The 23401-nt window shown below is 40.2% G+C and overlaps 1 protein-coding gene across 2 annotated transcripts in view; it reads left to right on the top strand.

Annotated features, from left to right (window-relative positions):
• Window positions 1–23401, top strand: part of LOC309705806 (b(0,+)-type amino acid transporter 1-like) — a 40160-nt gene that overhangs the window by 15525 nt on the left and 1234 nt on the right. For both annotated transcript variants that reach the window (XM_082531794.1, XM_082531793.1), the window contains exons 4-6: window positions 523–648; window positions 762–861; window positions 21561–21696. In XM_082531794.1, the coding sequence (XP_082387920.1) occupies window positions 523–648; window positions 762–861; window positions 21561–21651 (317 nt within the window). In that variant the 3' untranslated portion in view covers window positions 21652–21696. The remainder of the gene's footprint in view (window positions 1–522; window positions 649–761; window positions 862–21560; window positions 21697–23401) is intronic.

Below are 23401 nucleotides of genomic sequence, written 5' to 3'. Positions count from 1 at the left end.
CAGAAAGACCCAAGGGTCGTCACCCTCCCCCATCCAGTATATCATCACCGCCAGTGGACGAGGGGGCGGTGGCAAAGTGACCCTCACCCACCTCCCCAAAATCTGTGCCTGATGCTCGGTCCTGAAGTCTCCACAGCTGCTCTCTTTGCTCTGCTGCTTGCTCCACATGCATCGCAGCCATTTCAGCTGCCACCATCTGTGCCAGCAGTTAAACCAGCTGTGCGGTTTGTGTCCATCCATCCATTCTCTTCTGCTTATCTTTGTCAGGGCCATGTGGGGGCTGGAGCCTATGCCAGCTACCATAGGGCGAGACTGGTGACCTGGCCAGATCGCCAGTCTGTCACAAGGCTAACACAAAAAGACAGCTTGCTCCACGTGCATTCACACTCATATTCACACCTGTGGGCAATTTAGAATTATGAGTTAAACTAACCCCTAATACCAAGTCTTCTTTGAAAAATCCATTTAATGTTAAATGTATAGGTAGGAAATTATATGATTACATTTTCTGTTATTTTGCAGTGACCATCACATCCATCAACTGTTTAAGTGTCAAACTGGCAAGTTATGTGCAAAACTTCTTTACTGCAGCCAAACTTATAATCATTCTTGTCATAGTTGGAGCAGGAATCGTTCTGTTGGCACAAGGTCAGTCTTCTTATAGATCTTTACATACAGCTCTGTCTTTAAATGTTTGTGTTAATAAATGTTAATCAATGTTTAACCACTAACATTATTGTATATTATGTATTTGTGTCTAGGAAAAACAGAGAATTTTTCAAATGCTTTTGATGGCACTGCAACATCTTTTGGAGCAATTGGACTTGCATTTTATAATGGGCTTTGGGCTTATGATGGATGGTAATTATTTACTTGGTTTCATACTTTCTCAGGCTATATGTGATAATATGATGAGTACTGCTCTTCTGAATTCAAATAAGGGGCACCATCCTCAGCATTCAGAAAAGAAAAGAACAAAACTGTTTTACATCTTTGTTTTTAAAAATGACATACTTCAAACTGCTTGCATTTTATCTCAAATAACCTTACTGATGTATCCAGATCAGGCAGCATTCAACAAATTACACTAAAATATTTTTAGTAAGCAGATACCATAACCATCAAGGCCCAGGTAGAAACGTGGGCCTTGATGATGAACCTGTGAAACTATTTTAGCTTTCTATACAATTACAGATGATGTACTGGTTGAGTATGTTGTTTTTAGTTATGCATTTCTGTATTACATTGCTAGTACGAGCATGTGAAAAAGTGTACCCTCTTTCTAAGGTTTTACATAACAGGGGATGAGCAAAAAATCATCTAGATCTAGAACCATTAAATTACAACCTCATGATGAAATAGCTATGTCCAAATGCAGGAGCAGTGTATGAAAACTGGAATACACTCCACGATTCAGTAGTTTGTAAAACCCCTTTTGGCAGCAATAAATTAACTTAGTCATTTCTTCTATGACTCTCAGTTTCCTTCATCATTATGGAGGATTTCTGGCCCACTGCTTTTGCAATACTGTTCAGTTCAGTGAGGTTTTGGGCATTTGTTTATGCACGACTCCTACCACTGCTTTTCAGCTAGAAAGGGCTGAATTTTTACTGAGTGACAGATATACCTATTGTTGTGATATTTTGATACCATGGTAGCATTTACAGGATATTGTTTTGTAGTGATATTATACAGAAGAGTTACTCAATAAGGCCCATTTACTAGTTGTTTTTCTCTTTCTCTCTGACCCAAGAATTGATGTGTAAGAATCACAGGCTGGTACCCCAAGGTCGAAAATACCACAGAGACGAGACCACTTCCTTACTCCCATCCTCCCTTCCTTATCTTTTAGAAAAGAGCTTGTTAAAAAGCCAGGTGGTTTGTTTCAGAATTTTACTAATGAAAGAACTCTGTATTCTATGTCTAGGAGTGTATTTTGCTGGGATGATCATAAAATGTAGCTGAACTGATAAACTACACAAAGGATACTTCTTTGCTCACAAGGCAGGAAGACGTTTCCTTATTTGGTCTGTAGAATAGAATAGAATAGAATTCAACTTTATTGTCATTGCACATGCACAGGTACAGGGCAACGAAATGCAGTTTGCATCCATCCAGAAGTGCTTTAGTGATATAGATATATTACAGTAAATATAGATATGTAAGTATATTACAGAAATGGGTCTATTATGGTATGTTATAATGTACACGGTATGAAGTATGTTGTGAATATTCTATAACTAAGTATGTACAGGCTGTAGTGAGTACAAGCTATGAACAGGATATAAATATGAAAAACTATACAGAATATGAAATAAATAACTTTACAGAATCTGGGATATACAGCTATACAGAAATGGGAACTATGCAAGTTGTAAACAGTTGTAGGATTAAAGATTATTGAATGTACAGAATGATTATTTACACAGAGCTATACAGTAGTGCAGTTAAGATAAGTGAGGGTGTAGATAGTTTCTACAGAGGCTATATAAAGTGCTAGTGGTTGTGAGTGGTGGTTCACTCCATGTTATTATTGTGTGTTTGAGGGTACAGTTGTCCATTGTGTGTGTGTATGTTCAGTCCATGAGTTTAACGTGGGTCAGATGTCAGGAGGCAGAGTTCAGGAGTCTGACAGCTGTGGGGAAGAAGCTGTTCCGGTACCTGGTGGTCTTAGTCCGGAGGCTCCTGTGGCGCCTCCCAGAGGGCAGGAGGGTGAAGAGTCCATGTGATGGGTGACTGGGGTCTTTGATGATTTTCCCAGCCCTTTTCAGACACCGCTTCCTGTAGATGTCTTTTATGGCAGGAAGTGGTGCTCCGGCGATGCACTGGGCAGTTTTCACGACCCTCTGCAACGCCTTCCGGTCCGAGGCAGAGCAGTTCCCGTACCAGACTGTTATACAGTTGGTCAGGATGCTCTCCATGGTGCAACGATAGAAGTTCACCAGGATGTCTGAGGACAGGTGGTTCTTCCTCAGAGTCCTCAAGAAGAAGAGGCGCTGGTGAGCCTTCTTGACCAGCTTGGAGCAGTTGGTCGTCCAGGTGAGATCCTCGGAGATGTGGACTCCCAGGAACTTGAAGCTGCTCACACGCTCCACAGCCGTCCCCTTAATGTGGATGGGTGGATGTGGGTCAGCATTCCTCCTGTAGTCCACGATGAGCTCCTTGGTCTTCTCGGTGTTAAGCAGCAGGTTGTTTGTGTCGCACCACTCAGCCAGACGATCCACCTCCTCCCTGTAGGCGGCCTCATCGTTGTCACTGATGAGGCCAATCACCGTGGTGTCATCTGCAAACTTAATGATGGTGTTGGAACCATCAGCAGGTCTGCAGTCGTGGGTGAAGAGGGAGTAGAGGAAAGGGCTCATCACACAGCCTTGTGGTACACCGGTGTTCATTGTGATGGTAGATGAGCAGTGGTTATCCAGCTGGACATGTTGGGGGCGGTTGGTCAGGAAGTCCAGTAACCATTTGCAGATGAGGGAACTGATGCCCAGGTCTGTCAGTTTCCTGATGAGTTGTGAGGGGTGGATTGTATTGAATGCTGAACTGAAGTCTATAAACAGCATTCTGGCGTAGGTGTTGTTGTTGTCCAGGTGTGAGAGGACAGAGTGCAGTGCGATGGAGACTGCATCCTCTGTGCTCCTGTTCTGGCGGTTTGCGAATTGGTGGGGGTCCAGGGTGGGGGGGAGACAGGATTTGAAGTGTGCTAGGACCAGTTGCTCTAAGCACTTAGTGATGATGGGGGTGAGTGCTACTGGGCGGTAGTCATTGAGGCAAGATGGGTTGGAGTTTTTGGGTATCGGGACGATGGAGGTGGATTTGAAGCAGGCCGGTACCACAGCGTGGGCCAAGGACAGATTGAATATGTCTGTGAGCACTCCTGCAAGCTCCCCAGAACACGCTCTGAGAACACGCCCAGGGATGCCATCAGGACCTGCAGCCTTGTGGACATTGATCCTGCTCAGCACCGCTCCTACATCGGTGGGGGAGAGAGTCAGAGGTTGGTGGTCTGGCGTCATGTCTGCTTTGGTTGTGGTTGTGGGGTTCCCTCGCTCAAAACGAGCATAAAAGTTGTTGAGCTCGTTGAGGAAGGAGACATCAGAGGATGCGGGGGAGGGTTTGGTGGTCCTGTAGTCTGTAATGGTCTGGAGTCCTTGCCACATTCGTCGGGGGTTGGAGTTGGAGAAGTGTTCTTCTACCTTCTTTTTGTAATGGTGTCTGGCTTTTTTGATGCCCTTCTTTAGATTAGCCCTGGCTGTGCTGTAGGCGTGTGCATCTCCTGACCTAAAGGCAGTGTTGCGGGCCTTCAGGAGGAGACGAACATCCCGGTTCATCCAAGGCTTCTGGTTGGGGTACATGGTGATCCGTTTCTGGGTGGTGACACTGTCTGTGGTTTCGGAGATGTAATCCAGTACAGATGATGCGTACTGGTCCAGGTCTGTGTGGGTGAACATATTCCAGTCTGTGTTTTTAAATCTGTCCTGGAGCACTGCCTCTGTCCCCTCTGGCCACACTTTAATTGTCCTCACAGCAGGTTTCACACGTTGGATGAGTGGTGAATACCTAGGTGTAAGGAACAGGGAGAGATGGTCCGATTGTCCAATGTGGGGGAGGGGTGTGGCTTTGTAGGCTCCAGCCAGGTTGGAATACACATGGTCTAAAGTCTTGTCTCCTCTGGTGTGGCAGGAGACATGTTGGTGGAATCTGGGGAGGACTGACTTTAAGTTGGTGTGGTTGAAGTCGCCAGCAACAATAAAAGCAGCCTCGGGGTGTTTATTCTGGTGTTTGTTAATGGCTGCAGAAAGTTCTTTCATGGCCAACCTAGCATTAGCGTCGGGGGGGATATACACGGCAGTGAGTATGATCGAAGTGAGTTCTCTGGGGAGATAATAAGGTCTGCATTTGACCATTAAAAACTCCGCATTAGGTGAGCAGTGACTCTCAGTAGTAGTGGAATTCATGCACCAAGCATTGTTAATATAAATGCACAAACCTCCACCTCTGGTCTTGCCGGAGTCATCTGCTAGCCTGTCGGCTCGGTGTGTGTGGCGTCCTGCTAACTCGATAGCATTGTCCGGGCAGCTGTTGTTCAACCATGTTTCGGTGAAAAACATGACATTTGAGTCCATAATCCGTCTGTTGTTAGTGATGGAGAGCCGTATCTCATCCATTTTGTTTGCCAGAGAACGGACATTGGCGAGAAAAATACTGGGTAAAGGCAGCCGGTGTGGTGTTAGCTTTAGCTTAGCCCGTAGCCCTCCGCGCCTACCTCGCCTTTGTTTACGATCTCGGCGCCGTCTGCGTGCACTTCCGCCCGGCCGGGGAGAGTGGGCAGCCTCCGGTGTTCTGGAGATCTCTGGGATGAGTCGGAGATAGGCGATAAAACTGTTGGAGTTGTGAGTCCAGATGTCCAGAAGCTCTTGTCTGCTGTAGGTCAGCAACGCACAGCAATTCTGGACGAATAATCCGGTTAAAAGTAGATAAAAAACCGCTAAATAGCAGATTCTGGAGAGACACTGAGCCTCGCGTTGTTCACACGCCGCCATCCGGTTTGAACTGAGAACCTGCTGACACACGAACCTTTTTCCTCTATATAAGCTGTTGTGTACTTAATAAACCTTTGAGTTGATTATGGGAAAGCAACCTGAAGCAGTCTGTGTTTCCTTGTTCTCCCAAGCTACTCCCGGCGCTGTAACTAACCCGCTGAACGGCATACTTGAGTGTTACTTTGAATAATTAGGAATCTTATAAGGAAAGGACAGAACTCTGCTTATCGCTCACGCCACGGAGGAAACCCGGGATGGAAATTTCCTTCAATTTTGGTGTCAGAAGTGGGATCCTGACGAAGGTAAATATGCGTCTTTTATATTTATATAAGACCGTATTATACCTCTCTCAGTGATCAACCTATAAAAGAAACGGGATATGCTGACGAAGTTTCACTTAGTGATCCAGAGAGATACACTGACGACTTCCTTAGTCCCCGAATAAAGTAAATTAAAAGCAGAAAGACACAGGAAGTTGCCTGTTGTATTGCGAGAAGCTGCTCGTTAAGTGAGAAGTTGCTCACCCAAACAAAAATTGCTAGCAATAAATTTAAAGTAACCTCAGCTGTGCCACAGCAAAATACTAACATAAATCCTTCAAAGCGTGTAAACCCCTCTGGAAATCACTGAACATGGGTCAGAATAATTCAAAAAACTCAGACAGGTCCGAGAAAAAATCGAAATCAACTGTAAAACCAAAAAAAAAAAAAAATAAAGTTTCAAATAACGGCTCAGTACGCCTCCCACTTCCGGTCACGTGCAACTCACGTCCGCGAATCGGTGAAGACTTCCATGATTACGTAACCAGAACATGCGGAAGTACTTACGTGACTGACTTTGTTTACAACTTAAGAACTGTAAGTTCAATGCATTCTAATTTATTTCCGGAGCCCTATCCCGAACGATTATCGCCAGAAAACAGGTCAGTAAAACTGAAGGCCAGTGCAAGTACTACCAGGATCAATTTAGTAAATGAGTAGAAGCTTATCCAACCTCAAAAGAAACTGCAGAAGTAGTCTGTCAAAAGTTGAGCAATGAAATAATACCCAGATTCGGAATACCTCGCCAAATTAACAGTGATAGAGGACCTTCATTCACATCAGAAGTAATTCAAAAGTGTGCTAAAACTTTAATGACCTGGATCAAATTACTTCCTCAAGTCCTCTGTGAGATTAGAATGACTCCATCTGCAGTAACCAAATTATCTCCATTTGAAATAAGACCGTTTCCAACACCATGGTCAGCTTCCAGAGGGGCACCGCTATTAGAAGGTGATGTATATTGCATTGTCCGACTATGTTCACAATCTGGTAGAAACACTGAATAATAACTATCAGAAAGTTTGTCTCTCTCAGCCTCTCCCCTCCACAGTTCCACCAGTGGAGACCAGGAGATGCGGTGTTGGTGAAGCCGCTAAAACCAAGGACACTCTGGGAGGCCGCGCATTTTCCAGCCCCCAGGCTGTACTGGCAGTGACGAGAACCAGCATCCTTACGGACGGACAACCTCAGTGGATTCATGCCAGCAGGGTTAAGACCAGCCCAATCGGACCATCTCAGGCGTCGGATCAAGCAGACGACATCTCCGGCGGGCCAGCGCCCGGATCCAATGTACATACACACACGCAATTACTGATTAACACACAACGCCTGAAAGAGCCAAGGCTCAGAGCTCTTTGATCCTTCACGTGAACAAGAACAAGGTACTCAACATCCAGCAGGAACAGAAAGCCGAGAGTACCACATGATGTCTAATCTGATAAAGCTAGACTCATTCCATCCTGATCATGGAGGAAATGAAATGCCCATTGTCATCATACGACGCTTATTCTATGTCTCTCGAACCTGGGACCAGGCCAGAAGACGACTGAAGAACTGTTTTTCTTATATATTTAGGTTATTTATCATATCTATCGCATTAACTTTAGGATTTTTCTTTGCTATCTTGTATTGTAGACTGCAAGCATGTTCACATTTCTGCAGGTCATATTTTGCTGACAATACCTCATGCTCTATTTTGCAAGACACCCACTTAATACGCTCCTCACGTTCCCTAAAATCAGTAAATGGCAACATAGACGCCACTAATAAACCATTTTATGCACCCCCTAGAGCAGGAGCTAACTCCTGGTATGAAAATGCTAGAACAGCTGCTCGTGATTTAGGAAACAGTAATCGTTATGTCTGTTCAAAGGGTAACCCAGAACAGGTTATAGTAGGATACCCCATATCCGGTTTCCCCCTCACTGAGGGACTAGAGAAAATCGGCGGAGATAATGCTCTCCTTAAAGACACTTTACAGTTGACTCTGAGCCCTCTCGACTGCCTACTTAGACACACACACACACCAACTAACCCTGAGACTCCATTAGGCGAATTATTGAAGTTATCTAATGACACCGCAGGGACCTGCGCCCCAATGAAACGCCCCAAGAATAGGTTAAAGCCCTCACTACCCCTAGGACAGATCCCTTTCCATTTTAATACTAGTATGATATGTCTGCGCAGACTAAAGTTAACTGGCCCAGACACCCACATAGATTATACAAAGGATAACTACACATTTTTCTCTGACTCCCCAGGTGCACGCTGTAATGAGACATGGCTAGCTGTCTCTGTGGCTGAAGTTGTATCATATCTGGAGGAACACACACACAGTTCAAGTTCGAGCGGAGAATCGATCATTGTTCCCCCAGAGGGTGTATTAAATGACACTGACTGGGGGGAGTTAGTTAAATCACACATGGTCACGCGCCTAACTAGAGCAATCCCTAATGGTTATTGGATGTGCAATAATACCCTTAGATTAGCTTTACCTGTTAATTGGACCGGTACCTGTGGTCTAGTGACCGTTGATGTATGCTGTACTTTCATTCCCAATAATACCGCCCCTAACGGTTCATTCACACAAGCTATGAATAGACTTGAAGCATTGCAGATAGAACTAATTGCCAATACAGGCCACGGTCAGTGGCTAGATAAGTGGCTACAGGACACGTTTGGAAAATGGAAGGAACTAATTGTAGCCTTTGTAACCGTTGCAGCATGTTTTCGATGATTATTGTCTGTTGTGTGATACCATGTATACGCTCTCAGAATTTTTGATATTAAGCTTGCTCGAAGGACCAGTTACATTTATGATTTGTTTTACGTTTATGATTTGTCTTTAGATTATGTTATTACATTCTGTCTTTATACTATGTTATCATTTCATGATAAAAGGGGGGAACTGTTGTGATATTTTGATACCATGGTAGCATTTACAGGATATTGTTTTGTAGTGATATTATACAGAAAAGAGTTACTCAATAAGGCCCATTTACTAGTTGTTTTTCTCTTTCTCTCTGACCCAAGAATTGATGTGTAAGAATCACAGGCTGGTACCCCAAGGTCGAAAATACCACAGAGACGAGACCACTTCCTTACTCCCATCCTCCCTTCCTTATCTTTTAGAAAAGAGCTTGTTAAAAAGCCAGGTGGTTTGTTTCAGAATTTTACTAATGAAAGAACTCTGTATTCTATGTCTAGGAGTGTATTTTGCTGGGATGATCATAAAATGTAGCTGAACTGATAAACTACACAAAGGATACTTCTTTGCTCACAAGGCAGGAAGACGTTTCCTTATTTGGTCTGTACCGGTTTGAACTGAGAACCTGCTGACACACGAACCTTTTTCCTCTATATAAGCTGTTGTGTACTTAATAAACCTTTGAGTTGATTATGGGAAAGCAACCTGAAGCAGTCTGTGTTTCCTTGTTCTCCCAAGCTACTCCCGGCGCTGTAACTAACCCGCTGAACGGCATACTTGAGTGTTACTTTGAATAATTAGGAATCTTATAAGGAAAGGACAGAACTCTGCTTATCGCTCACGCCACGGAGGAAACCCGGGATGGAAATTTCCTTCACCTATATTTTTTATTTGTTTTTCACTCATTCTCTTGTAGCTTTGCTGGGATCACTGCTCTCTTGCATGATTCAATTTAGCCAATTTTAGTTGTTGGATAAATGGTCTCATATTTGATTCTAGAATGCTTTGGTATATAGAGGAGTTAATGGTCAACTCAATGACTGCAAGGTGCCCAGGCTCTGCAAAACGAGCACAAATCATTACCGCTCTACCACCTTGCATGACAGTTGGTGTGAGGTGTTTGTGCTGATATAATTTCTTTTGTTTTTGCCAAATATTCTCCACTTTGGTCTCATCTTTGAAAAGAATATACTTCCAGGAATCTTGGGTTTTTTCAGATGTATTTGCAAATTTTGCTACCATATTTTATTAGAGAACTGAGACATTTTTCTGGCAAACCTTCCAAGCAAAACCATACTTGTTCAGTATTTTTTTATTTGTACTGTCATCAACTTTAACATTGAACATGGTAACTAAGGCCTGTAGAGTCTGAAATGTAACTCTTCGGTTTTTGGCAACTTCTGTAATCCTGGGAATATTGGCACTTGGCACTATAGATTCATGAAGTTCAAATTGCTTGCTTTAAAATGTATACATGCCTTACAACTCTTCTGAGATTGACGAATAGTAAAGTTGTTTCTCCAGTATCTTTACTAACTTCTATCTTTACTATCTTTCCCCCTTGCCTCTGTGTTAACACACACCTGAATGATCCAGACTAGAAAACTGCCAAAACTGCCAGTGATCACTGCAGTGTAGTTTATTAGCAGCACCAGATGGTATTAAACCTTTTAATTTCCATGGAAAACATGATTTAGTGTCATTCATCTGAGGTTGTATTTAAAGGGCAAATAAAACATAAACGACACAAAAGAATAAGTTACTGCTACCGAAGATGCTGAAGAGGCTAACTCTTTTTCTGTTTATTAGGCCAGGAAAACTGGACTTAACTGGGTTACTGAGTATGTGCATATACATTTGAGTCCAATGCTCTACTGAGAAGTATGTGTCATATATTTTCCATTTCATTACTTTTACAGGAACCAACTAAATTTCATCACAGAAGAGCTAAAAAACCCAGTTAGGTAAAAACATGCCTTAAAGAAACTCTAGTATTAGGCAATAATTTACAAGGCGTTGAATTTTTTTTAAATAAATTTTCTTTTGTTGATTAATTTCAGGACCTTACCACTGGCGATTGTTATTGGGATTCCTTTGGTTATTGTGTGCTATGTTTTGGTCAATGTTGCTTACTTCACTGTTATGACCACAACTGAACTGCTTTTGTCTCCAGCGGTTGCTGTGGTAAGGATAACACTGGTCAATAAGCATCTTGCTACTGGGATTCACTCACCTATACTTTAACAAATGTTTACTTAGTGACTGCAAATCTGATAATCATTTTTATCTAGTTAGTAATATTAGTTTTTAGGTATGATGTTTCAAGTATTTGACAGTTGGATGGATGCAAACAACCAAGGAACTTTATTACAACACTGTCTGTAATAAAAGGAAGAGATTGTATTACTTTTTTGGTGGGAGATTGAAAATTAGACATAGTGATAAAAAATATTGATATTAAAGTGTCAAAATCAAGCTTCATATCTTGAATTACTGTAAAAACAAGTAGCAAATACAAATATCTTTTGTCAATCATTGAAAGTTAAAATAGCTGAGAGACGTTAATTTTTAAATTTAAATTCAGTCTGTAATAACTTATTACTGATATCAAATTTTAACAGACATAAATGAGAACATCCCCAAAAGACCTAGTTATTAATCCACATGTAATGCAGTATGCCTAAATTTTATTTATTTATGACAGTTGTAAATGAGCATAATAGCCCCTTGTTTTCATACCTTGACGTTAACGCCACAACACGGCAAATCTCCGTTAACGAGCTACCGCGGATCGCCCTGTGCGTGGGGCTGGACGGCGTCAACACGTTAACGAGGAAACTGCGCTAACGCAGTAGTTCCCACCCATGTAATTGAGCATTGCCTGGCACATCCGACATACTGTTTTACTTTTGTCCATGACGCGCTTACCTTCAGGGTCATACTTCACATGAAGACCAAAATAGTTTCAAAGGCCAGATCTGAATGAGGGTGGGGAGGTTCAATAAACCATGTTGCAACGAGCTTAGCTTCTGTCTTGCTAGCTTTTTCTGCGCACAGTGGATCTGCGCTCGACAGTGCAGCCTAGGCAGAGTAGTCGAACGCAGATCCACTGAGCACTCAACACAGACAGCGTCGTCAGAAGAAAAGTTGATAAAATAAATTAAAAATTTTGTATTGTTCGATACATATGTGTACCGAACCGAAAGCACTGTATTGAACGGTTCAATATCGATACGAGTATCTATCTATTGCTCAGAGTGATTGCTCAATCCTGAGATGAACAATCACTATACAAGCAACTGTTTTATTTAGCCACACTGCAAAATGTTTTTTATTTGGTCAAAGGTCACTTCATGTTGGGATTCTATTGGGATTCTCAGTGAATCGGTTTGAATCAGCACTTGAGCAAAGGGAATTGTAAACATTTTAACTGTGTTGTAACAGACAGAAGCACATGAAGACCTTGCATATGTCTAACTTTTCTTGTTGTTCCCAAACATCAAAGATTTGTAAACGTTTGTGCATTAATTTTTAACAATGCTTCTCCCCTGAGTTATACTGTAATGAGGCTATTGTGTTTACATGATGGTTTATGAAATTATTAATCTTATTGGTCATGAAATACACATAAAAATAAAATGTTTGTGATTACAGCAAATAACCGTTCTGGTCTTTTTCATCTGTTTGCTACTTTAACTAACTGCTTAAATATGCTCTGATATGGTCTTTTTCATAATTGCAGTTGGATGGATAGCAAACAGTGATTCTAAGATATAGTCGCCTTTAATTAATAGAACTACTTCTACTTGGATGTGTTTACGCCTACTTGACGGTGTACAACGATCCTGAGCGATGAAGCGAAGATTTCCACTTTTGACACATCAGATGGTCATGAAAAAGTGTTTCTTTCTTTCAGGTCCATGTGCATAAATTAATAAATGTATTTTGATAGGAAAAATATGCTAGGTAAAACATGCTTGTACTGGGTTGGGCCCACTTTGGCATTAAGAACTCTTCATGGAATAGATTCAATAAGGTGCTGTAAACATTCCACTCCATATTGACATGATCATATCAGACAGTTGTTGCAGATTTGATGGCTGCACATCCATGATGCAAATCTCCTCTTCAGCAACATACTGAATGTGCTCTACTGGATTGAGATTTGGTAACTGTGGAGGCCATTTGAGTACAGTGAACTCATCATCATGCTCAAGAAACCAGTTTGAAGTGATCTGCAAAACGTTCAGCAATAATAACTAGGTAACTGGTACCCAGGTGGTGTTTAAATGATGCTTCGTGGGTATGAAGGGATCCAAAGTATGCCAAGAAAATATCTCCACAGCATGTGGGCTTTATGTCAGAAGCATGTATTCTGTATAGAGAAATGGCAGAAAGTTGTAATTTAACCACAAACAATGATCTTTTCTCAAAAGCCAAGTCCTTTAATAGCTTTAATGCATAACATTAACAACATTTTAATGTCTAAACCAAATGATTCCCTCCTCCAAAGTCCAAATGTCTCTCAAAAGAGGTATTTTATTTTGTGTACGCAGACACTGATCAGTACATAGATCAGTATCTATGCAGAGCCAACTGATAAGGAATTGTTTTCCAGGACGTGAAAGTAATGTTGAGGAAAGCCAAAAATAACAAAACTTTGATTCCAGGAATTGATAGATGAAAGGTTATGGCTATTTCAAGGGAAAGCAGTCAAACAAGCACCTTGTGAATTATTACATGGATAGAATGCCAGTAACAACACTAAGAACTATCACTTTATGCCAATGAATTACAAAATCAAGTATCCTAACATTCATTGTCAATCATTAGCAGACTGCAGAGTGACTGGCCTGTCTCCACTTAATTGTCCACCAGATGTCAGTACAGCACCAATATGTTTATATAACTAAAACTATAGAGAGGGTCTGTGTCATCACACTAATACGCCTCATATGCATTATGTATACTGAATAATTCCACTAATTTTGTGTGTTTGAAATATTGGGAGTAGAATCAGCTGCACAGTTGGATTAATAGTGAAAAGAGTGAGGAATGGTACATGTCCTTGTTAATGATATTTTAATAATTGATAAAAAAAAAAAGTAGTGATTAGAGATAAAAGGAAGTGGACATCTAAGTTAAAGGCGTTTCTTACTAATGAGGTATGAATTACTTGAAAGAACAGCCGCATGCAGAAACTTAGTTTGGTCTTTGTTGCCCTCTACTGGCCAACATTGTCCTGTTTTTTGGTGTAAATTTTTTTATTTTTTTTCTTCCAGAAGGGCCGGTAAATCTGAATTGGCTCTGGACGGTAGACATTTGCAGGGAAGCTGATAACTAACTTCTGCCAAAACGGGTTGGAACTGACTGTAGGATCAGCATGCTGGTTGTGTAGCCCGCTGTATTTGGCTCTGTTTAAATGCACATGTTACAGCAGGATGTTATCCTGCAGAATCAACTCAACAGGTTCCACATAAAGAGAAATAAATGTCGACAAAACACATGGCTCTACTGGAAATAGATAAGATTATGATTCAGTGCACATCGCCATTAAATAGAACTTAACAGGCTTATTCCATCATATATTTTCTTCCTCAATTTAGGGGATGAAAATTTGAACTAAGCAGAGACGAGCAGTTACGTTGTGTTTCATCACTCTTTAATGGGCATGGGGTCCCAGAGTGAAAGAAACAACATTTTTCATTTGGGTAATGGGCAGAGAAAGTAAAGCTGACCAATCTGAATTCAGAATAAGTTCTGCCTTTATGTAGTGTTAGTGAGCTTGAAATGGTGCTGACGTTTGAGCGGTGTTTAGGGATTCGACGCCATTAAAGAATGGGTCAAGTGACATCAAGAGTCATCCATACTACACTCCCTCAAATAACACAAAGATTTGATTTGTGGTTCTGTTGTATATGTGCAAATGACAAAACAAAGCATCATTTATCATGATGGCAAGGTGGCTAGACACATTAAGCAGTTTACTTCTCAGTGTAAAGTCATGAATACAAGTCTTCTAAAAAGATCAAATGCATACAAATTGTGTTTTACTGCTTTGACATTGTCGTATGTCCAGCAGACAAAAGCACAATTAATTGACATTTTGTATTTTTAGAATAATTGGCACGTCATGAAATGGAAAAATATGACAAAGAAGACCCAAGACTGTTGATCAGCTAAAAGACAAGATACAGATGAGAATGGGACAACAGTCCTCTCCCAAAGTCCAGTTCTCCTCATTTACAGACTGTTTTTAAAAGATGAAGGGCTACCATGCAATGGTATATCTCTCCCAGCTTTTTTGAGATGTGTTGCCAGGAAATTCAAAATTAGCCATTTTTGTCTTGAAATCTAACTTTTTTCAGAGTTGGGATTGTAGGGGAGAAAAACCCCAACAAAAACAAAAAAGCAAAATGTACCCTTTTCTTCTATTATAAAAGGACTACAAAGATATACACTGCTGGTTAAAAGTTTTAGAACTCCCCAATTTTTTCAGTTATTTATTGTAATTCAAGTCATTTAAGTCCAATGAAAAGCCTGAAATGGTACAAAGGTAAGTGGTGAGCTGCCAGAGGTTAAAAAAAAGGTTAAGGCTACCCAAAACTGAATAATAATGTACATTTCAGAATTATACAAAAAGGCCTTTTTCAGGGAACACAAAATGGGTTAACAATTTAAAGCTGTTCTCCAGCAGTGGAGGTTGATCAAGCCTTGAAAGCTGGTGCTACTAATTCCTACAGATGTTCCAACTTTTCTAGTTTACCTACAACTCCCTCTGTCTGCATAAAAGCAGTGAACACACTGTGGTACCATACCCTCGTGAGCATCAGTTGAACAGTATTGTACTGCAGTGCAGGTAGTGAGTAGCTACAAAAATGGCAAAAAAAAGGGCAATTAACAATGGAAAGAGACATTGTCTCTCTTCCATAACATGTAAAAATGAACATCTTTCCTTCAGACACATTGCAAAGAAAGTCAAAGTGTCAGTGAGTACAGTTTCCTTCACCATCAAAAGGCACTCAGAATCTGGGGTACACTCTCACAGGAAGACATCCGACAGACCCAAAGAAATAACTGAATCAAAGGACAAGTTTCTGTGAGTTAACAGCTTGCGTGATAGGCGGCTCACAGGACAACAGCTTCAAGTACAGCTTAATAGTGGTCATAGGAAGCAAGTCTTAGTTTCAACTGTGAAGAGAAGACTTCAAGCTACAGGTTTGACAGGACAAATTGCAGCAAGAAAGCCATTGCTAAGACGACAGAATAAGACAAAGAGGCTTGCCTCGGTCATGAAACGCTGCCATCGGACTACTGAAGACTGGAAGAAGGTATTATGGACTGATGAGTCAAAACTTGAAATCTTTGGTTCATCACTCAGGATCTTTATATGCTGTCGAGTAGGCGAAAAGATGGTTACATAGTGTGTGGTCAACTGTCAAACACAGAGAAGGAAGTGTGATGGTTTGTGGCTGTTTTGCTGGATCCAGAGTGAGAGGCACCCTGAACCAAACGGCTACTACAGCATTCTGCAGGGCCATGGAGTACTCTCTGATATGCGCCTAGTTGGTCAGGGGTTCATCCTGCAGTAAGATAATGACCCAAAACACAAGTCGCAGCTATGCCAGAACTATATCAGGAAATAAGAACAAGATGGTAAACTTGAAAACATGGAGTGGCCAAAAACAGTCTCCAGACATAAACCCCATCGAGCTGGTTTGGGATGAACCGGACAGAAGAGTGAAAGCTAGCTATTTTGATGAGTCCAAAATTTCGAATACATTTTGGTCTATAAATTGATTTCATGTTTTCTTTTTTAACTCCAATTGCTTATTTGTAGTATGCTTTCATTTCAGAGTGCAATGAGACATTAAACTGCATAACCGTCAATAAAAACCTGTAACAAATTGGAGTGTTGATATTTATCAAAAACCAATTTTAGTCTCTTTGAAGGAAGTGCCAATATATTAGACATTTAAAACATAGTAGAGAGACCCAAGATTGTATTCATAAGGGGAGATAAGTAAAATAGCTGAAAACCTTAAATTCTATCGGTGTATTGACTTTTAGATTTTTTTTTTTTAAATTAAGTAAAAAAAATAATCCTGCATTAAAATGTTGGGGAGTAGAAGGGTTATAAGACACAAAACAGGTACAACATTTTTTAAATTTTTACTTTTCACCCACTACATATAGCAGGCAAACAAATTAAAACTTCAGCACACTGGAATGTGGTGTTTTGGTTCCATTGTGGGGATAAAAAAAAGCTGTAGTTCCACCTAAAGTAGGGCACCTGATCACTGTACAACTCTTTGTACCTTTTGAACAATCACATTGAGCGACATATTTTTTCTTGTACTCATGGAAAAAATGGGATAGCTCAAACTCTGTGCAGATAAAAAAAAAAAGGGTTTCTCTGGTCCTGCAAACTTGTAGTGATATATTCAAGTGCAGTTTCTTCAGTCTGTTAATTGCCGACTATGGCATGTCTTAATCAAACTTTGCATTAGTCCTGTGATAGATTGATTGAACATTAATATGCCAAAAAGTCTGATGAAATTGAATGTGCACCCTTATATACACAAGTCTGGTGCATAGACATTCAACTGCCAGCACACACACACACACACATTGCACTCAAATATCATCTCATTAATGGATAGACAGCTCTGATGAGAACTCATCTGCATATCATTATCATCACATTACTGTGCTTTTCCAATCAGTTACTGAATTAGCATTTGGATTAGAACCTCGCAATCATCCAGCGACCTTTCGAAAAACTACATTATAATGTGTTGCTAATGAACATATGCTACAAATGAAGTCTGTGCTTGTTCTGAAGGCTTTTGGATTATCAGAAATAATACTTTATGAATTTGGGGAGAAAAGTATTTGGTTGCTTATTTTAATATTAAAAAGTTTTGAGTTTAAATTTCCTAGCCCACCGTTTATCTGACATTCATAATATCTGGCTTGACTTATTCACTATGTTCACATATTTTGTGATGTTCAATGTGGCTTAATGGTTAGATCCGAGGTAATGTCCAAGTTTAACTCTGAAGTGCCTCTAGAACATGCACTCAGCTCACTTATTTGGGCACCTAAGGGCAGAGAAAAGTCATGGTGAAATTTAACTTTGCTGAAGAGTCCAAACACAGAAGCCAGAGAAGCACTGAAATAGAACCAAGTATCACTTAAACTGCCAGCATAGGAGTCTATTATGTCAACATGACCTGTTTTCCTCCATTGGAGGGCACACTTGAATAAACAGAAGCAGTGAAGGGAACCCAAACCACAACATGCACATGCCGACCTTTTTACATATGTCTATTTACATTTGAACACATCCCTGTAGATTTGTGACTTATCCCCACCTGGCACTGCTCCCAGAAATTTTCTGGGACTGTGTTTTAATGTTAAGAACATAGTTTTAAGAACAAGATATTCATTTTAATTATTAGGTTTCAAATGATTATTCTCTTACAAATGTCCCTTTAATAGCTTTGCTTAATAGCCTTTCACTTGTCATCATGGATGTCTTTCTTTTTTTCCCATCCTGCTGCCGATTTCTTACAAGTGTCATTTCTTAATTTTGCAGTTTAACAGCACAAGTACCTAAGATTATTACATCCAGTGAATCAACTCAGTCATGTCAGATACAGTAATATCAGTAATTAGGTTTGATCATTTTAGCAGCCATACATTATGTTACCAATCACGTGAGACTCTTACAGTCTACTGAAATGATCAAGTGTTTGTTTTATATCTTTTACATTGAGGCTGTAGTTTGAATGTCAGGTACTGTAACAAGGGTCCAAAAGTAAAATATATTTCACATTGCTAATGAGCCTTACAAAAAAGATGCCCCCAGAACAGCTTTAATATATCTTGGCATGATTGTCAGGAGCACAGATCTTCTATAGGGTTTTCCCACATTTGTTGTTTTAATGATGCTGTTAGACAGTGCTGTCAGTCCAAAATCTCCCATAAGTGCTTAGCATATGATTCATTTTCATACCTCTTCTGACCTATAGATGGGAACCTTGCATTCCCATCAGGCTATAAATCTTTAACCCCATGATAAAGGTGATCAGCAACTTTATATTGATTTTAAGTGACCCTTTCCGTAAGGAGCAAGCAGACCCAAACATAAGCAGCAAAATACCCCTGAAAGCACAACAGGGTGTGGTTTGACTAATTTTTTAGTCCAACTGTATGTAAGTAGTCCTAAAAAAAAGTCAGAACTAAATTGAAATTGAAATATCTGTTTTGTAATTATTTAAACTCTCTGGCACGCAGCATTGTTTTCACTCTGCACCACTTGGCATTTTGAGTTGCTTTTCACATGTTCATCATTCTTATCTCATAAATGCATGTTTTTTATTTGCTTCGTGCTTCATACGGTTTCTGCTGTAGATGGGAGTGCTGCTGTTAATCAGCTGTTAATGACACGAACTGACCTCTGCTTTCTCTGACAGCTCAACAGGGTCAAACGATTAAAAAAAATAATCACTAAGTGGAGAAACGATTGTGAGTTTGGGGATAGAAATGTGGTGCCAGCAGAGAGACAATTGCCTCTCAACTTATTTTTTTCATACTGCTATGTCTTATCTGTTTTTGCATGCAAGCTATTGCTCTTCCATCAATATAAGAAGACGACAGTGGATAAGATGGGTAAGATGGATAGCCTAACTGTTTTTTCCACTGTGCTCTCCTCTTCTGAGATTTCTTAGCTCCTATTCCTATCATGATCTCTCTCTGTGCACTTTCTCACACGTCCCTTTTCTCTCCCTGTTTTTCTAGCAATGATTTTTTATTATATTTCCTTTGATCTTCCTCTTCCTCTCCAGTCGTTGCTCTGCTGAGGCTCTTCACTCACTTTAATTGAGCAACTTAAAGATCAGTGGCTGATGCTATCATGAGCAGTCACTCAAAGGTGAAACCACAGTTGATTATACTTTGAATATATATGCGTTAAAAATATTTGGAATAAACAGACATGTTTGCATGTTTATATTTTCCACATTTGTATGCACATAGCTGCATTTGCTTCTGAAAGTGTCTGGGGTAGGGAGTGGAATTCAACATGTAAAAAGAAAAAAAAAAGTGGAAAGCTGCTTGCTAATTGTATTGCTGTGCATGCTCTCCTTTTGCACCCACTGTAGTTTCTGTCTGTTTAGCAGCTCTTTGATCAACAGATGAGATAGTAGGAAGGCTGCCTATGCTGGATTCCCCGCCTGATACACGGGTGGCTTCACTACACATTCTGCACACAGTGGGAGGCTGGACTTTTAGTGTGTGTGTGTGTGTGTGTGTGTGTGTGTGTGTGTGTGTGTGTGTGTGTGTGTGTGTGTGTGTGTGTGTGCAGGCATAATAAATGTGTGTCAGAGACAGAAAAGGAAAGAGGAAGAGATATTTAACTAAAGAAAGACAGTAAGTGAAAGAGAGGAAAAGACACATAATAAGAAAAACAATTGTGGGGTGGGGGACTCGGATAGGTAGTGCGCATTGTTTTTACTGGCTGCCTGGCAGGGTCCTCTCTGATGTTTATCCTCGCTGTGTATACTTCTAAACACTGCCTACAGTCACCGCTGCTTCACAGCCAAGTTCTGATCTCTCAGCTTGTTGTCAAAGGTGTTTTTCCTCGTCTGTCAATGAGCGTTTGTGCAGCTGAAAACTGCACATTGCTAAAAAGGCATTTGCACTCAGTGTCATTTGACTGACTTCAATCAGCACACAGCAAGTGCAATATATTACACTGCATTACCAAGTGTTTTGCAGAAAGTTCACCGCAAGGAATGATGTGACAGACTCACATTGAAATAATAGGAAGAGTGCGCCAGCTTTTTTTCACTACAGATCTTTAGTTAGTAGTGTTTATGTCATTGCGCAATTATAAAACTTCCCCAAAACTTTGCAACTGTAAATATCACAGACAGACATCCCATAAAAGAACCAGTGTTCAAACTCAAGATGGTGCACAGTGCTTACGCAAATCAATAATGCTGTTGACTAAACTGTAATTGTGTTTTTTGATACACCCCTCACACTACAAGCTTAACAGGCTGCTTGTCTCCAGTCAGTAATAGCCAGCCTGCCTATCTGGGGATGTCATTAAAAGATAACAAAGACTCATTTATGTACAAATGTATTTACATAGATTTCCCATACAATCCATCTTGTAGAGGGCCTGTCTCTCATAATAGAAGTCATGAATCAACTCCCTTTATCGACACATGGGCTAATGCAAGTCCAGCTGGTTAATCAGCATATTGTTTAGGCAGTGATTTGTTACTATACCTATAAACAAAGATATTACATTGGTTACACAAGGGGTATGAAATTTGAGATATTAGATTATACTGGTTTACCCTCAACACATCTGTTTTCTTAACTACTTATCCAGTTCAGGGTCATGAGGGTGCTGGAGCCTGTCCCAGCTGTCATTGGTGAGATGCAGGGTATATCCTGGACAGGTTGCCCGTCTGTCACAGGGCTAACACAGAGAGTGACAGACAATCATTCACACTCACATTCCAAAAATTTGATGTACTGTAAAATTAATGAACCTTCACCTCTGATCGAACTCTGTGAAGATTCACAGATTATCTTCTGCTTCTTTGAAGTGAAAATACATTTTAAAACTTCCTTTGTGACTAGAACTTTCTTTAATGAACAGCCCTTCAAGGAGCCAAGCTGTATCAAGGATGTTCCTCATTGCATTTTTACAGGGCGATCATGTTATGTGAGGAGTAAAGCCTGCAAAATACACAATCCATATCCCTCAGTGAATTAAAGAGGGGTCAAGAGACTGCAAATGCATGTTATCTTACTGGATCTACATGCATATCAAAGATAATCCATAACAAGGGGTACAAGGGTTTGCATGTGACATCACTGTTATGGATATTTTAAGTGAGCTGAATTTTCTAACCCATGCTTGATTTAGTGTCTAATTAATTCCTTAAGTTCTTGTGTTTATTGCAGGGGAGGGGAGAGAGGATGTATGGCATGTGAGGAGAGGTGGTGGTTCTTTGAAGTGGTGTACACCAAATCTCTAGAGGACAGCCAAGCCTGAGGCTGGACTGAGGCTTTGGAGAGAAGCAACAACTGCTTTTTCACTGTGAGGCCAAAACTGGGGCTTGTCATGGTCATGTTTGCAGCACTGAACTATTACCTGTTTATTTGAAATAAAGCATCCCATCAGAAATACAGTATCTTAAGATAGTAAACTGTCAGTCAAAACTATTTAGCTTTGGGTGAGACAAAACTACAAAAAACAACTAATCTGTGCTAGCTATTGTTACATTCTCTACTCGAATAAATGCTCTAAGCAACAGTGAAAAACGAGATTCTGCAATTCTCTGCGGCATCAACCTCCCTGTGCCTACCAAGCTAATGAACTATCATCTATCTATCTTCATTCCACCCAAGGCCCACTTGTCCTTCCCTGCAGAGAGTAGCTACTTCTTGGCAGGTCTTGCTGAGGGGAATTCAAGCCTCCTGGCTCTAACGTAAAGTGTTGTGTTTTTCTGAAAGTCACTTTAAGGTGAGAAACAGAATTCAGTAATGCTACTTCTTGGCACCATCAAGTCACAAGAACATAAAACAACTCAATTCCCAGCAAAGTCTGTAATGATACTTCAAGTCAGCAAAAAAAAAGAAAAGAAAAAAAAGAAAGAAAGAAAGCTTAGTTAAGATTAACTTGAAAGGAAAAAATAAAGTGCACATGCTAATGAGCTAACATCAGCATAAAAAACAACAACAGGTGCCGTGTCTTGCCAAAAAGAGATAAAACACAGGTGTGATTAATAAAAAAAAGGTTTCAGCCAGGGAAAATATTTTTTGATGAATGTGGTTCTGAAATGTGTTATACAAGGAAGTCTGTTCATGAGGATGGTCAAACTAATCACCACCATTTATTTGTATTAAGCCACTGAATTGCAAGATTGATTTAACAAAAGATGGCTAAGAAGTAAGCTTAATGTTCAGGTAATGCTACAAAGAATGAAAAACATTAAATACATAATTTGTAATATTAATCCTGCAGGGAGACATGCATTTTTGTCCACCATTTGAAATTATAAACCTTGAATTTGACTCACTGCATACTTTTGATTTATGATGAAAACATATCATGTTAAATGACAATAATTAGGTGTAGTAGCCATTTATTGCATTTTTCGAGCAATATGTCCCAAAACTTGTTGTAATAGTAACAGTGGTTACTATTAATACTAACAGTTCCTGCCTTGTACTCAATATGAGTATAAGAATGACTTTAAGCCAGCATGTACATTACCATGGCCCTAAAAACCAACTTTTAAGGAATTCAGCATCATCTTCTATTTTCATGCTTTACAAAATGGAGCCAATGACTCAACATTTTTGATCGGGAACTGACTTTTTTTCTCACATGTTTCAAGTACACATGAAGCACTGACTTACTTTTAGCCTATATGAAGCGATAATACTTCTGACAGAAATCACGCAAATCAACTATTCTTGAAATGAAAAAGATTAAAGTTTACTAATCTGATGAACTTTTTGTACTTTTGTGCATGGAGTGAAGCTGTGGAAGCAATGTGTACATATATATGTAAATCTGTTAATATAACTATATCCCTTGATGTGTTACAGGGTTACAAAACCAAACCCAGATAGCAAGGAAACATTGAAACAATGTTGAGTCAATATCAGGCTGTGTCATTGAATCAACGTTGAAGTGTGACGTTGACCTGACGTCACTCTTGCACCCTTTTTTAACGTTGAAACAACGTCGGGTTTTGATGTTGAATCAATGTTGAAACCTGACGTTGATTCAACGT

This window comes from Aulonocara stuartgranti, assembly GCF_965226115.1.
Source record: "Aulonocara stuartgranti genome assembly, chromosome: 1".
Classification (NCBI taxonomy): domain Eukaryota; kingdom Metazoa; phylum Chordata; class Actinopteri; order Cichliformes; family Cichlidae; genus Aulonocara; species Aulonocara stuartgranti.
The sequence above is the reverse complement of the archived record's forward strand: the minus strand, read 5'-3'. Positions and strand labels throughout refer to the sequence as shown.